Source organism: Lactuca saligna, chromosome 2 (assembly GCF_052625555.1).
Source record: "Lactuca saligna cultivar CGN05327 chromosome 2, ASM5262555v1, whole genome shotgun sequence".
Taxonomy (NCBI): Eukaryota; Viridiplantae; Streptophyta; class Magnoliopsida; order Asterales; family Asteraceae; genus Lactuca; species Lactuca saligna.
In genome coordinates this window covers 89,548,636-89,565,948 of record NC_136418.1, presented here as the reverse complement: position 1 = coordinate 89,565,948, position 17,313 = coordinate 89,548,636, and the positions used below count along the sequence as shown (strand labels likewise).

General features: G+C 30.9%; 1 protein-coding gene across 1 annotated transcript; it reads left to right on the top strand.

Annotated features, from left to right (window-relative positions):
* Nucleotides 1-11,547: 11,547 nt before the first annotated feature.
* On the top strand, nt 11,548-17,276 carry LOC145031150 (wall-associated receptor kinase-like 2). The gene is made up of 2 exons (XM_078979657.1): nt 11,548-12,514; nt 16,049-17,276. The coding sequence occupies exons 1-2, from the start codon at nt 11,623-11,625 to the stop codon at nt 17,197-17,199; spliced, it is 2,043 nt and encodes a 680-aa protein (XP_078835783.1). The 5' UTR covers nt 11,548-11,622; the 3' UTR covers nt 17,200-17,276.
* Nucleotides 17,277-17,313: the final 37 nt, after the last annotated feature.

Here is a 17,313-nt window from a genome sequence, read left to right as displayed (position 1 = left end):
AGAATATTACTCAAAACAAAAGCCTAATCATCTGGGCCTTTTTCTAGCAGGTGAAAAGAAAATTGTGCAACACTTGAAGTCGCTCCAAACCCAAGGGTAAAATCGGATATCTATTATTATTGGGTTTACCTGAACTGCAGTAACAAACAAAAAATCAGTAGTTTTTTTAGGTATTTGTCTTACCATATTCCTTGGTGGCAGTTATTGCAACAATATTTGCCTCACCATTAACTCTAATATATATATATATATATATATATATATATATATATATATATATATATATATATATATATATATAAGAAAGTGCAATGCCGTAGTTAGGTAATTGTCAAAGTACAATGCCCTTATATGAAAAAAAAATATGTGCAATGTTGTAATAGAAAGAAATAAATGTATTATGCTATAATACACAAATAAACAAAAGTTTGTTGTTATTTCTTGTGTTTACACCAAGTATTATCGCATAAATTGTACGATACCTTGTCCTCAACTCTTCCCCTTTCGTAATGGGTTCAAGCACCAAAAAGGAAAAAGTTGTATTCTCCAACTTCTTACCTAATTTCCACATTCGCCCAATATAATGTCCCAATTAAAGAGGGAAGTTTTGATTGGGAAGAAGTAAAGCTTGTTGCCAAAGAGTTGGTATATATATCGCCAAACTAGCAGCTTCTATATTTTATATATATATATATATATATATATATATATATATATATATATATATATATATCTTGTTTTGGTGTTTGTTAATTCTAACCAATAAAGAACACACCTAATACTATATTTATTTGACATACATTTTTTCTATATCAATCATGAAACTGCAATTGATGAAGGAAAAACCACTCTTGAACAAGCCACATATGCCCTTTCACTAGTCTTTGACAAAGATCATGGTGGATTTGTAAGAGGGGTTGGCACGGGAGTCAGTTCAACCAAATATTGGGTCTGCCTCGAGCCAAATCCTCATCAAAATAAAAAAAAAAATTGTCCTTCAGCAAAGGCTACATGAGCAAATAAACGCAAATCAAGATCTGAGGTGCCAAGTTGAGTATTTGATGAGGTTGGTAGTTCCTCCTATCGTTAATCATGCAGACTTTCTAATAACTACTACTACAACTCCAAGAAAAGGCTCCTACAGGAAAAGTAAGTAAGTGAGTGTTAATAAAATGGGTTGCTAATTAATGCTTTCATCGCATATTGACATCCCAGAAAAGGAAAAACAATTTTGTGGGTAAATCGACATTTCAAATACCCCCAAACAGGTCGAACACGATGTAGGTTAATTAATACAGTAATATGTTTTGTACAATTCTTTTCCAATATTGTTAACTAAATTTCGTAGACTAAACATGGTAAACTATTTTCGGGAAAGTCTGAATGAGGGTGAAGAAAATGTTACAGCTACGTGTGAGGAGCCACAAGCTGGGAATTCAACTGAAAAAGGAATAGAAACACCTCAACCCAAGACACTGTAGCAACTGGACAAAGAATGTATATTCCAAAAGTTATATATATATATATATATATATATATATATATATATATATATATATATATATATATATATATATATACATGTCAGGTAATTAAAATTTATTTTTAATACAAATATTAATAATATGTGCCTGTGGATGCAGATGATAAAATGTTCACTACCAGTGGCTCAATGTAGAAACGTCGTTGTGAATAGTTTTGTAATGTATTCTACCGATGAAAACCATAGAATATATGGAAAGCTATTGACATATGGGTACTATAGAGTTTCTGTGGATGAAGCAATAAAGCCATCCGTCTGTATACCAAACGAAGATAACAAACGTATGTTAGCATTTAAGAATATGGAATAGGTTCTTTTGTGGTTTGGGAAAAACATTTTGTAATCCTGGATCCAAAGATACTTTATTTGCATAAGTTATATTAATATTTATATTCATTAATTAAACACTATAAAATTTTTTTAATGGGATTTTATTAGTTAATTACATACATTAATTTTGCATGTTTCTTCAATGCATGTTTAACACCTATTTTAACTTATGTTGTTATAGGATCTTGATATATATATATATATATATATATATATATATATATATATATATATATATATATATAGTTGAAGCAAATAATGAAATACATAAGCCCAAGAAAAGACAGTCCGTTTAAAAGTAGTCCATGAATTATTCCCCAACAACTAGGCTAAGGAGAGCAACACATATTTTAATTTAAGTAGAGTTAAGTTTATCATTGTGACAACCTAGAATTTCCATTATGTACAAACAATATCACTTCAATAGAAGTTATATCAGTCACGGTAAACTTTCAGACTTTTCCGTATAAGTTTGAGTAATTTAGGGTTTACACTTCAGGAAATATCAGGAGAGTGGATACACTAGGGTTTTGTGCAACACTGTTATTCCAACACTCTGTTATATTAGAGATCATTTCGGGAATAAAATATTTTCTGCCAAAAATCTCAGGACTATAAATAGAATTCTGAACCAATTTCATTCATTATTCACATTTTCAACTAGAGAAAAGCCATTTTCTCTCTCACGGATCTTCGGGTTTTTATCCCAAATCGTGAGTACCTCTCTCTAGTAGTGTTATATAGCTTAAAATGTGTTCATAACATAGATTACATAGCTAAATAACTAGATTTAGGAGTTTACTCCCCAAGGTGTTCTTGGGCGGTAAACTCCTGAAACAATGCCTAGACCTTCCCTTGTGTTATGCTACTGCCTTAGACTCATATATATGTGTGTTAGGGACAAGAAAAAAACCAAGAAACACAAAAACATGGGTGTTCACGGCCCAAGATGATCTTGGACCGTGAACTCCAATAACTTGGATCAGAGGGTGCTTTTAAGGCACCTAAAGCCTTAGACAATTACTAGGAATTGTTTCCACTTAAATCAAGGACCAAAACACATCAAAAACACCCCTCAAAGTGAGTTCACGGCCCTAATAAGGTTCTTGGGCCGTGAACATCAAACAAAGGCACCAAAGTGTGCCTAAGGCCTTCATATGCTTGGGATAAAAGCCTAAGACCTATACCACATGTGCAAGGGACTTGAAAGCATCAAAAACATCATTCCAGGGGAGTTTACGGCATTAAACTCCAAAGGAAATGGCCTTAGGGCCAAAAAATCCTCAAAGGAGTGTTTCTATGCCCTAAACTCTTCCAAGAATTAAACCATCAAGTTGGAATACTTCTAGGGATCATTTAACACCTCAAAACAACCAAGGACATTAAGTCTTGGAGTTTACGGCCGTAAACTCAAGAGTTTACAACCGTAAACTCCATGTGTGAGGTTTTATGGAGAGTGAACTGTATGTGTGAGGTTATATGGAGAGTAAACTCAAGTATAGGGTCATTTGGAACCCTAAACCCAAGTGCCTTATCCCAAAATAGCTTAGATGCAATCCTTAGGGCTTATAACACTTATATAAAGTGTTTATTATGTTCTAGGATGTCTTAACATTATCAATTAGTAATTTAAGACTAATTGAGTGCATATATGTGTGATTATATGTTCATTAGGATCGTAGTGTGTGTACAACTCCTCACTTGACACCTAACAATCCTACACCGTCCAGTTCATCCAAACCACTATCTACAGGTGAGCTCATACCCCTAAATCAATGTTTTAAATGATTTTAAATGCTTTAATGGGGGGGGGGGGGGTATACAAGTAGAAAACAACGTGTTATTAAATCATGTATATGTATTTTATAACTGTGTTTTCATGCAACAAATTTCACATACTACAAAATGTGATGCATGAAATGGTTTTAAATCTTAAAAATACTTTGTTATCAAATGTATTACTTTTGAAATGTTTGTTAAAATGACATCAAGTCATTGTTAATTATTGTTCAAAACTCTTAGATGTCTTACAAAACCATTTTTCATTCTTGAACTAAACTATGCATATACACTTATATTCTTATATATGTATTGATGTTATAGTTTTCATCTTTCATTTAGTTTCCCACACCCTTGAGTAGTAAGAGTGTATAAAACTACTTGAACAACCAATTACCTTTCAGTAAATTATCATAGGGATAATTTGAAGATATCAAACATTATTCCTATTACAAGGAAGCACACAAGAGTCAATTCATTAATGAGTCTACACCAGTACATTACCTGACACATGAGTACATATACATATGCTTACCTGATACATGAATATGTTTACATATACTTACCTGATACATGAACACACTTACATGAATACCATACACGAACACTATTACATAGATGCATTATCCTGTATCCACTTACCTGGATACTTGTATCTCGACTTGCAAGGATGACTTATTAGTACTTTCTGTGTAAATTATCTTTCCTATCCCGGTTCAATGGGATATCTAGGCGGGACTAACCATTCCGAATCCCACTGATTAGCACCAGTGGTCGATGACCATCTACGGAGGTCTAAGGTTACTATTTATATTTGGTAGATCGATATCGGGACTAACCCTTCCACCCACCTGCTGCTACTACAGAGGACAAGTGGACAATCTCCGGATGTTCATTAGGTTATACCTTTTGCTTATTGCGATGTTGTGTTACTCCTAGTACCCAGTGATAACACTTACATTAATACTTTTTCTGGATAATCTTCGTATGTTCATTAGGTTATATGTTTCTCTTATTGCGATGTTGTGTTAGTCCTAGTACCCAGTGACAACACTTACATTAGTACATTTTCCTGTTTTCTTTATTTTGTGATATTTTCACATAAACGATGAGTTAGACTAAGTACTTTAGTACTAGTCAATAGAAGGAAAAACTATCATTTTACTTACAAAACATTCGGGTCTTGTTTGAAGACTACATTTCATAATAATAGAAAATAAGGGATTTTCTAGGGCTTTTCATACTTATATCAACATTATCATCTAAAGGTTTACATGACTTTTAAAAACAAGTTTTCAAAGCAAGACAATGACACTTAAATACTTATGAATTCACCAGCTTTAAAGCTGATACTCTCTTTCAAAATAACTTGTATTCTCAGATCATCAGTAGACAGGTACGGTGGCTAGGTTTTGAGAAGACGGAGCAGACAAGACTCGTCTTTTATTTTGATTATATATTTTTGGTGTCTTATTACAATGAAAGAACACACATGTATTAAAACTTTACTTATAATGTAATGGATGATGTTGTTGCTTGTTTACTATTTTACACTGTTGTGATACTGTACATGACGTCCTCCACCCCAGAACGTTTCCTCCGTTCTTGGTTTTGGGGTGTGACAATCATTATATATTTGTATGTATGTTTTTGATGTAATAACTTTTTAATTATTATTATTAAAAATAGTTTTTTATTACAGTATATTTTATATTTCTGTTTTTGCGCTTCATACTAATGAAAGATGGCTAATATATGTGCAATTAAATTTTAAAAACCATTCTACAATATAAATAATAAAAAATATATTGTGATAACTTAAACATGTCAGTGTACGTAAACAACAGTAATGATAAATGAATAAAAAATATTAGGAAATATAATTTATCCTTACAGCTTAATTACTTTAGTGTCTCCAAAAGTCAACATTGGCCGCGGTAATATTTATAAATGGTTATCGTAAGTAAAAATTTATCACTTTATATGAAAAAACACATCACTGTAAGTATTTTATGCTCACCGTTTAATTGCTTGTGAGTGAGTAAACGTTCACATTATTCACGATATAATATTAAACATGTCACTAAAAGTGATCAATAATCATAATAAATGAAATAACATTTTAGTATAGATCATTTTTATGACGTCTTAATTTCTTTATTTGTCGATGTATATAAGCAATAGTAATGATAAACGATTACACATGTTCGGAAACATAACTTATCCTTACATCTTAATTACATTTGTTTCTCCAAAAGTCAACAATGGCCGCGATAATATTTATACACGGTCACCATAAGTAAACATTTATCACTCTATATGAAAAAACACATCACTATAAGTATCTTGTAAAGCCAATCAATTCAATCAAAAGTCGGACTTGTTTCTGCTATCTTTTTAGCATTGTTAAGGGTCTGTTTGAGTATTCTAAGCCTAGTACATTCAAGGATTGTGTCTAGGGATGTGTTAACTTAAGTTTGATGTGTTGCAATCGAGCTGGAAACTCCATCACAAGGAGTTCACGGCCGCAAAATAGAGTTTACGACCGTTAAATCCATGTTGGTTGTGAACCCCTTCCCTTAAGTATCAATTTCCTTTATTATTTCTTCACTTCTCACATCTTCAAGTCAAGAACACTCATTTCTCTCTCAAGTATCATCAAGAACACTTCCATTTCTCTTGAAAGTTGTAAGTGATTCTTTCTTTATTAGTTGATATCCTTCTTGATCTAGTAAAACCCTTTGATTTCATCTAGGGCTGTAAATGAACTGAACGTTCGGCGAACCGTTCGTGAACTATTCGGCGGGAAGTTCGTTTATGTTCGTTTATTTAATAAATGAACGAACATGAACAAAAATTATCGTTCATTTAGTTAAATGAACGAACATGAACAATGGTCTCGTTCGTTCATTTATGTTCGTGAACGTTCGTTTATGATGTTTGTTTACTTTCGTTTATGTTGGTTCGTTTAAGTTTATTTATATTAATCTATATTCAATTATTTTTTATTATATTGCTATATTATATGTTCCTTTATGTTCATATATGTTCAATTGTGTGTGTGTGTGTGTTTTTTTTTTTTTAATCTTTGTTCGTTTATGTTCGTTTAGCATGTTCATGAACATAAATGAACGAACATGAACAAAGTAATTTGTTAAACGAACGAACATGAACAAGAAAATCTCGTTCGTTTATCCATTTGTGTTCATTTGTTGTTCGGCTAACTTAAACGAACGAACATGAACAAGACCTTGTTCGTGTTCGTTTGGTTCGTTTACAGCCCTAATTTCATCCATGAATTCATCATTTTTGGCTTAGATCTTCAAGATCATCATCTTTCACCAAGAACACCAAGAACACATACTTGTTCTTGGTGGCCGTGAACCCATAAAGGCTTCCAAATCATAAGTATCCTTTCCATATTCTTGGAACCCACTAGAAACTCTTGAAGCCTCATGAAACAAATAGCCTTTTAGCATGAATCAAGGACCAAAATGCATAAACTTCAAGAGTTTACGGTTGTGAACCCTTCTTGGGGCCGTAAACCCTTCTTAGCTCATGAGGTGGCCGTGAACCCTTCATCACATTGCCGCAAACACTTCATAAGTAAGGGCCGCAAAACCTTCTTAAAGTCAAGTACTCTTGGCCATAAACACCCTTATGGCTGTGAACACTTGTAGTGTGGCCGTAAACTCTCTTAAATCAATCATATGTCATTGATAAACTCCATTTTGAGTGATTCCTAGTTCCTAGGGATGTTTCTAATACATGATTAGTTGTTACATACATTAATTATATACATATATGTGTCATTATATGCTTAATAGTATCCGTTTGTGCTCAAGACATCACTTGACATACTTAGCATCCTATATCGATCTTTCATTCGAATCACTCACTACAGGTGAGTTCATACCCTTAAACTTATCTTTTAAATGATTTTAAATGCTTTTATGGGGGGAATACAAGTAGAAAACATTATAGCTATAGTATCAATCACATGTGATTTATAACTATCAAACAAGAGGATTTCTTATACTTTAAAACTTTGTTATCAAACAAACTGTTTCAAATCATTTTATCAACTGCCATCAAGTCATCAAAAACCATTCAAATGGTAAAACCTCTTTTTTATAAACTGTTTATTGTTTTACAAAACTCTTTTAAAGTTATATATTGTCAAAATCATGTCTATATAGATATAGTTATATAAATAAGGTTGAAAGGGCTTAGGACTGATAACTCACTTTATTTCCTGTTCCTTTTTTGGTTCTAGACTTAGGGGATCTGTTGTTTGTATGAGTGTTGTTTGAATCTTAGTTATATTTCATGTATATGTATGTATATTTATAAAAGTTCTTCTAATCAGTTCAATACCTCTGGGTAGCAAAGGTGTACAAACATGATCAGTCATTCAAACAACATTACTAGTAAAGTATAATAGGTATAGTTTAGAGGATTACTACTCACCATTTCTAGAACAATGAATCTTACAAGATTCAGTTCATACACGAGTAAGTTCAAACATACTATACACTATAACGAAAGAACTTACTAGACACTAGAACAGAGGGAACATACTATACACAAGAACAGAAAGAACATACTATACACTAGAACAGAAGGAACATACTACACTAATACAAGAACAATATAACATTGATGTGAGCCACTACTTAATGGCATGGCAACATAATGTTGTGTCACGTTTTGTAACCAGAGTCTCCTGGAGGGAGAGCGTGAATTTGTGTATAGATCTATACGGGATTGACTATCCTACACCTTGCTGCTAGCTACAGTGGGACCTATAGGTCCACGGGTAACGAATGTCATACCATTTCGACGTCTTTGATCGTCGTGTGTTACTATTCAATAAAGTATGGTTATAATCTCATCACATTTTACCTTAATTAAACAATTGGTTTAATGTAGTTAGTACATCGATAGTTACTATATACAATACTATAGTACATCTTCATTTTCCCATTACATTCATATAGTGATCTTCTCACATAAAAGGTAATGTAAACTATTTTCTGGTAATGATAGTCATACTTGGGAAAAACAGTCACTTTTACAAAAGAAACATACAGAACATTCGGGTCTTGGTAGAAGGCTACATTTCATTATAAAGTAGAACATATAGGATTTTCTAGGAGATACAAACATTTACATCAAACATTTACATCAAACACTTACAAACACTTTCGTCAAACTTATACAAACATTGACACTAAAATACTTATGAACTCACCAGCTTAAATGCTAATCTACTCTTTCAAAATAACTTGTATTCTCAAGTCACCAGTAAACATGTACACTGGACCAGGTTTTGAGAAGACGAAGCACATTCGAGACTCATCTTTTATTTTGATTCATATTTTGGTGTCTTTCAAACTATACACAGAACACACTTGTATTAAATTATATTATGAATGCAATGAATGGTGTTGTTGTTTGTTTACTATTGTGCATTTTTATGATACTGTACATGACGTCCTCCGCCGCCGAACGTTTCCACTTTGGGGGTGTGACAGTAATGATGAACCATTAACATGTTAGTAAAGATAGCTTATTGATCCTTACAACTTAATTACAGTTGTGTCTCCAAAAGTGTACAATGGTCGCGATAATATTTATAAATGGTGACCGTAAATGAACATTTATGACTCTAGGGAAAAAAAACATCACTATAAGTTTATTATTCATGATGATTATTAATATAAGATACATATATCTCCAAAAACACCCTAGCATATAATGATGGGGTTGACCTATAATAACAGGTTTTCATGAGTTATACTCACTACAATTCAATGACATCGTAACATATCTTCCATGGCACAATCTTTCCTATCATGTTCTTAAAAAAAACTGACATAAAATGTCTTTAATTAGAGGGTTTTTTTTTACGTGGATAGATCCCAGTTTTGTAGTAATGGTTGTTATGATTGTAGTAATGATATTTATTAAAGAAAATCACAAAAAAAAATCAAAAAATGATATATAAATTAGAATTATTGTGTTTTGACTTTAAAAAAAAATGAGGTTTTTTTTTTTAGTGAAAGGGGTCTATATGGTATAGGGACTTTTATGCTGATTTCCTTTTTAAAATCCCCCGAATAAGATTTCCACGAAACGTTAAAATCAACATTTTTTTTTTCAAAACTAGTAATGTCCCAAAACTAGTTTATTATTCATCAACCATTTGAACATTCATCGGAAAGCCAAGCCTAAGTTTAAAGTTGAATTAAGTGATATTTTCATACACTTACTTCAATACAATCAATTTTCCCTACATTCCATTATTAACCAGAAAGTGTTTGTATTGAGTTTTTATAAGTTTGATCATGACATTACCAAATTTTGTTTTAGGTATCCACTTGGTATATAAGAAAGAGAGTATAGTTAAGTGACTTTAGGAAGAAGATTTACAATTATATCTCATTAGTTTTTTAAGCTAGTACTATGTAGTTTTGGAATTCTATATCTAATATTTGTCACATGATAACAACCACATATTCCCTATCTCCATATTATATATTTACTTTGACAGTAGGTTTAACAATTTACTAGGGATTCCAAAATTTTCAAACAAGTCACCCAGGCCATGTATTCCCCTTCTTCCCTTTGCTCTTATGTTAAACTAAATCAATGTTTGTTGAAAGAAACGTGTTTGGTTGGATGCCACTGTTAGGTACTTTTTTGATATTGCAATCATATGACAGAAATAGGTTTTATCATTTTGTATTATATAAATCGTTTTTTTCTTCTACAAAACGTATTTAATATGTTTATGTAATAGTGTTTTTTGTAGTTTTGTATACATAGAAAATCATTGGTTTCAGAAAATGGTATGATATAAAATCAAACGTTTGTTTAAAAAGTGTTGTTTTTAAATTCTTTTTGTCCATATGTGGGCTGCTAAGTTAAAATTTACTTGAATTAATTTCAAAAAATGGTAGGGACGGACGCAGAAATACATAGTAGGTGTTGCCGAAACAAGAAAAATAGTTTTAAAAAAAATCAAAAAATCGAAAATTTTTACACTATGGCCAGAAAAGTTAAAGGTTGCCGGTGCCACACTGGGAACCCCTTAAAATCATCCCTGCATACACATACAAATATACATATGTCCCTTTATTATAATCATTTTTCATTATTTATAAATAAACATAGATTGTTTCACCTTATTAATGTGTTAAACGTAGTTTTTTTCGTTTAATTGTTTGTTTTTGTGTTAAATACATTTTGTTACAATTATTATATAGTATTATGAACATATAAATATTATTATTAATAGTATTATTAGTATGATTTTTAATTGTTTGTGTCTTAAATATGTAAGAAAAATGATCCAAAAAAAATTTAAGAGTTAATGTAAAATAATAATAATCGGATTAACAATAATAACAATAATAATAATGTAAATTATAAGTCCGTAGCTATTTTATAGCTGTTTTCTTTCGTCGCTATGTCATAGCTATTCCGTATCTAATTAATTAGCTACGCAATCACGACGAATTAGTATCCATAGATATTCCGTAGCCATTCTGTAGCTAATTAGCTAAGGAATAGCTACGGATTCCGTAGCTAATTAGCTACGGACTAGTATCAGTAGCTATTCCGTTAATATATTAAGGCGTCTAATTCTGCATCTAATCCGTAGCGATTCTGTAACTAATTAACTACCAAAATTTTTCATTGCTCTGTAGCAAAACTTCCTATTTTCTAGTAGTGCCAAAATAGCATCAAAATCTTATCAACGTGTTGGAAGTTTTTTCTGGACTTGGCCCGCGTTGATTAATCCTTATAGGCTTATACCTACAAACTTGATTGCAATCTCAGCCACTCGTTTTTTTGGAAGAAAATGGGAGCAACGGTGGTTCCCGTTGACTCAAGGTCAGCTAAGGATTAAATTTCTCCATTAAGTAATCCAATAGACACGGCATTCGAGCACAGAAATTCACATGGTTATGATTGTTATACCTATCCTTATATTTTTTCTTGCTTCAAAGCCTTTAATCGTCGTTTTAAACAGAATGCAGCACCTTCAAGTTTTGCATTTACTTATCTTGATCTCTTTAACAGCAACAGTAACAAAAGCATGGAGAATCAGCAAAAAAGGATGCAATGATAGGTGTGGAGAGATATCGATTCCATACCCTTTCGGGATTGGAACAAATTGTTCTCTAAGCAAATGGTACAATATTGATTGTAACTCCTCGACACCGTATCTGTCTGCACTCAACAACACGGAGGTCTTGAGTGTAAATCCAGAGTACAGCAACAGCGGAGCGGTTACTGTTAAGGTCTCCACCACTTTTGATTGTGTGAGACCAGTCCAGCATAGCACTCCTGTCCTAAGCAACGAGAGTCCCTTTTATATTTCCACTTATGCTAACAAACTCTTCGTTGAGGGGTGTGGCATTAATGCTGACGTCATGGTGAAGAAGACTATTGTTGCCAGTTGCTCAACGATTTGTCGTAATGATACTGTCAGAGATAGAAACAACTGCTTTGGCATTGGTTGTTGCCAAGCCACGTTTGATAGTACTAATAGGAATATCAAGACGTTTAGGTTGAATGTAACAGGCTTGGAAGGGCCGGCTGGAGACGAGATATGTAGGTCTGCCTTCCTGATGGACAGTTCATACTTCAAAGCAGGCTTTCCAATTGACAAGAACAACACTTACGTTCCCATAACACTTTCGTGGAATACAGATACCCAAGACGACAACAATACTTCTCCAGAATGCAAAAAGTGTCAACTTAAGGGAGGGTATTGTTGGCTAAATCTTGACGTGGACTCGGCTACAAGTTGTTATATTTATAAGGGGAGAAATTTAGGTGTCATTCTGGGTAAGCTATTCTCTAAACCACTATATGCGTTTAAATTCCTTTCTACTTACTCTCCCATCAAATTCGTGTAGGCATGGTTCAACAACTACTAACCCATTTATTTATTTATTATAGCTTATAAACAATAACCCCAACCATTCATCTGTTTAAGAAAAGGTTAAGTGCTGTTCCGCTGTTAAAAAAAAAAAATAAGTAACAAGTAACGTGAATGTAAACAAAAAATAAAAATCACTTCACTAACCAAGGTTTGTTAAACACGTATTTTTAAATATCAACTACCTTTCATGTATTACTATTATATTAAATAATTTCTATATTTTTCATGTTAAATTTCAAAATAATTAGTTCAGCATTTTCTTATATATTATTTATTAAAGAATGATCACATATTTACATAAACTATGTATAGCCATCTGGGATGACATATTGGCTCAAATTCAAAGAAAAATAATAATTTGAGGGTTAATGTTCATTAGAATTTTGAAACAACCACACCTTAGATAACTTGCTGGAAAAAAATTCAAATTTTACTACCTGAAGAAAAAAATCAAATTTTGCTAACTTTATATGTGTATCAAGCCTTATATAGTTATGTCATTAACAATTATACACTTAAGATTCATTGTATTTTACATTAATTTAAGAATAAGTACCGAACTAAAATTTATTTACGAAAAAATATGAATTACCGGTAAAAACGACAATTTGACCGGTTTTTTTTTCCAGGTTTTTCGATTGTATTACTTTCACGCATCCATTAAAATCTCATTATTTTACTATAATTTATGAATACGTTTCAAACTAAAATTAAATGATGATTTGACAATTTTTCTATGTAACATACATTTTACCAATTTATATTTAACCTAGACATCTACTACTAGTCATTAAATGAGTTGATAAGATGGATATTATGAGTTATATAATGTTATGTTTACCGTAAAATTTGATACATCTCATCGGTTCATTTATGATTATGTATCCACGTCAGCAATGGAATAAGTAAAATGTATGTTTCCCGGAAAATTGACGGAAAATGAGTTGATGAGATGGATATACTAAGTTAAATAAGATTAGATAGATAATATGAAATTTCTTATAAATTTAAAAAATGACAAAATTGTTGCTAGTTTATGTAATTATTGTAGTCTTCGTTGGATTTATTATATATCCAAAAAAATATACAATAAATCATAATATCACATACTATGGTAAACATAATATTATATAACCCAACATAACAATCTCATCATCTCAGTTAATGACTAGACTTTTATGTGAGCAATGAAACCGCTAATATATATATAGGTAAGTTCAATTGAAAAAATAAAAAAGATTGAAAATGGGGAATCATTCTCAGTCACTCATTTATTTTTGTCGCAAAACCTTCGTCCTACCAGCAGAAATGTGAAAGGAATACAGATGTGTTTCAAACAAAACATGCTTCCTTAAACTATGCTAATTATTACCTTAATATACATAAAAACACAGTTTTTTTTGTTTTTTATTTTTTATTTTTAAGAAACTATTTTTATCGAAAAATGATTATAAATATATCAAAATTCATGATTTTTTATTCTCTACAAATAGACATCTATATTGATATATACTTTTAAGATAAAATAAATTTTTATATATATATTTTCAGCTATCGTTATTCATAAATGAATAAAATGCATTATATTTTTAGTACGGCATATTCGTTATTCAATTATGAATAAAAACTATGATTAATTTTCTTTTTACAGATGAAGTATCATTCATATATAAATATGGCATATAATAAACTCTTTACAGCTTACACCAACTCTCGTCACATGTTATATATACATATGAATAAAACCTGTATTGACTTTCCTCACAAGTTATATTTATATACGAAGAGCACATTTATCATAATTTTGTTACAATTCAATTGTTATTCCTATATGAATAAGTAATTCATATTTTCAAAACACTTCATCTTTTTTTAACATACTACTTATTTATATATTAATAACAAATGAACTTTAACAAAAATCTTAAAAATGTTTTATTAGTATATGAATATAACATATTACGATAATTAATATACGTTTTATTCATATATAAATACAACATGTGACGAAAGATGATGTAAAAAAAATATATTTTATGTAACAAAACTTTATAATGTGTTATATTCATAAATAAACAATACTTAAACTGTAAAAAAGTTAAGCATGCGTTTTATTCTTAAATGAATAACAAATATACTTTAATAAAAATCTGATACATTTTTATTCACTTATGAATAACGATAGCTGAAACTCTAAATTTTTATTTTATTTTATCTTAAAAATATATCAATATGAATATCTATTTATAAAGAATAAAAAATTATGAATTTTTATATATTTAAAATAAATTTTCGATGAAAATAGCATTCTAAAAATAAAAATAATAATAAATTTTCGATGAAAATAGCATTCTATTTATAAAGAGTAAAAAATATATATATAGATATATATATATATATATATATATATATATATATATATATATATATATATATATATATATATATATATATATATATTCCAAAAAGGTAATAAGAAATGGTAGAAGATTATGATATTTCAAGTTAGAGAAATTAAATATATTTTTTATTATCTTTTGTTTTTATTTATTTTTTTCTATTTATTTAAGATGATTATATGTTTACAAGTTTAACATTATAATCAAAGTTAAATTAAATTGCATGACACTTGTCATTATCTTAAATACATAAGAAGATAGTTTGAATAAAAATTAGAAGGTTATTTTATTTCTCTTTAGGTTAAAAATAGATATAAAGCTTAGAAAATCAATAAAATATTTGCTATTATTGTAAAATGTAAATTATATTACTGATATATCTTTATTAAAAAAAAACCAAACATAACAATGACAAAGTTTAAAACACCAAATATTTACTTTGTGAACACTCGTTATCCTATCAATTTTTTTGAACAGCTAAATACTTCATTAAAATCTAGCAAACAACTAGCAAACCAAACCAATTAAAACCAACAAGCTAAAAGAGGATTTTAAACTCCAACTAACCGACACTTTTTTGTCCTACTAGCAATTCAAAGAAACAAATACTCAACTACAATATCAAAAACTCTACCTTCCATCGCGGGAGAAACGCCAAACACAAAATCATTCATGTACCATTATTGGACCCATATTAACACACACATAATAACTTCTAACACTTTCTTTTTCAGAGCCCATACATGTAACTGCTTAGTCCATTCAAACGCATCATCTAGAGTTTCCACCAAAGGGACTTCAAAGTCTAACTAAGAAAAACCTTCTCCCAAACTAACACCGAAGTGGCACACTTCCATAACACATGATTAATGACCTTCGGATATTCCAAACACATTGGACACAAAATATTGCAACATTTAACACCTTTGCAATTATTCTATCAAATTTATGTTTTGAAGACTAAATAGTCTATACTGCTAATTGTTGAATGTGTTTAGGTACTTATGTTAATTATTGTATTAAATGTTCTTCTTTTAGGTGTTAGTATAAGCATGGGATTGCTTTTCCTAATGGTGATCGGCTATGCATTATACAAAATAATCAAGAAAACTAAAGCTAAGAGAAGGAAACAAAGGTTTTTTAAGCGTAATGGTGGTCTCCTTCTTAAACAACAACAAGCAACTGATGTTGATGAAACCATACTCTTCACCTCTAAAGAATTGGAGAAGGCTACTGACCATTTTAATGAGAATAGAATTCTTGGTCGAGGTGGTCAGGGTACTGTATATAAAGGTATGTTAGCAGATGGACGGATCGTAGCAATCAAGAAATCAATGGTGGTTGATGAAAGTCAAGTAGTAGAGTTCATCAATGAGGTAGTCATTCTTTCACAGGTCAACCATAGAAATGTGGTCAAATTATTAGGATGTTGCCTAGAGACCGAGGTCCCACTACTTGTCTCTGAGTTCGTCTCAAATGGTAATTTATATGACCTTATTCAAAATGAAACTGATGAGTTTTCATTCTCTTTATATATGAGATTACAAATTGCTACCGAGATCGCAGGAGCACTTTCTTACTTACATTCAGCAACCTCCATTCCGATATACCATAGGGATATCAAGACAACTAATATACTTTTGGATGAAAAGTATCGAGCAAAAGTTTCTGATTTTGGTACTTCAAGGTTGGTATCAATAGATCAAACTCATTTGACTACATTAGTTAAAGGGACTTTTGGTTATTTGGATCCAGAGTACTTTCAATCGAGCCAGTTCACTGAAAAAAGTGATGTCTATAGTTTTGGAGTTGTTTTGTTGGAACTTTTGACAAAAGAAAAGCCAATCTCCTTAACTAGATTTGGTGAAAATAGAAGTTTAGCTACACACTTTATGCTAGCCATGGAAGAAGGCCGTGCGATGTCTGTTTTTGATGCAATGATTGTTAAGGAAGGTTTTAGGACCGAGTTGTTGTCTATAGCTAATTTGGCAATGCGATGCTTGAACTTCAATGGAAAAAATAGGCCAACAATGAAAGAAGTTTCCATTGAGTTAGAATGCATTAGATTGTCACATGTTTCCCTTATAGATCAAACTAATGTTGGCGTTGTGAAGCAATATGAGGAGGTATCACCAATATATGGTAAGTCAACATCAACATCGGTGACAATCAGTGACAATCGTAGTTGATGGATCATAGTAAATCTTATGCTTTAATTCAGTTAATCATTAGTTTCTCCTATTACAGTTGTTTCTTGATTAATAATTGTCTATAAAGATTAAAAAAAACAAGTCATAGGTTGT

Bases quoted from the DNA above. Each gene is read 5' to 3' on its own strand.
- LOC145031150 (XM_078979657.1), top strand. From the start codon at position 11,623: ATGGTTATGATTGTTATACCTATCCTTATATTTTTTCTTGCTTCAAAG. The intron at 12,515-16,048 runs GTAAGCTATTCT...TTCTTCTTTTAG, and splicing joins AAATTTAGGTGTCATTCTGG to GTGTTAGTATAAGCATGGGA.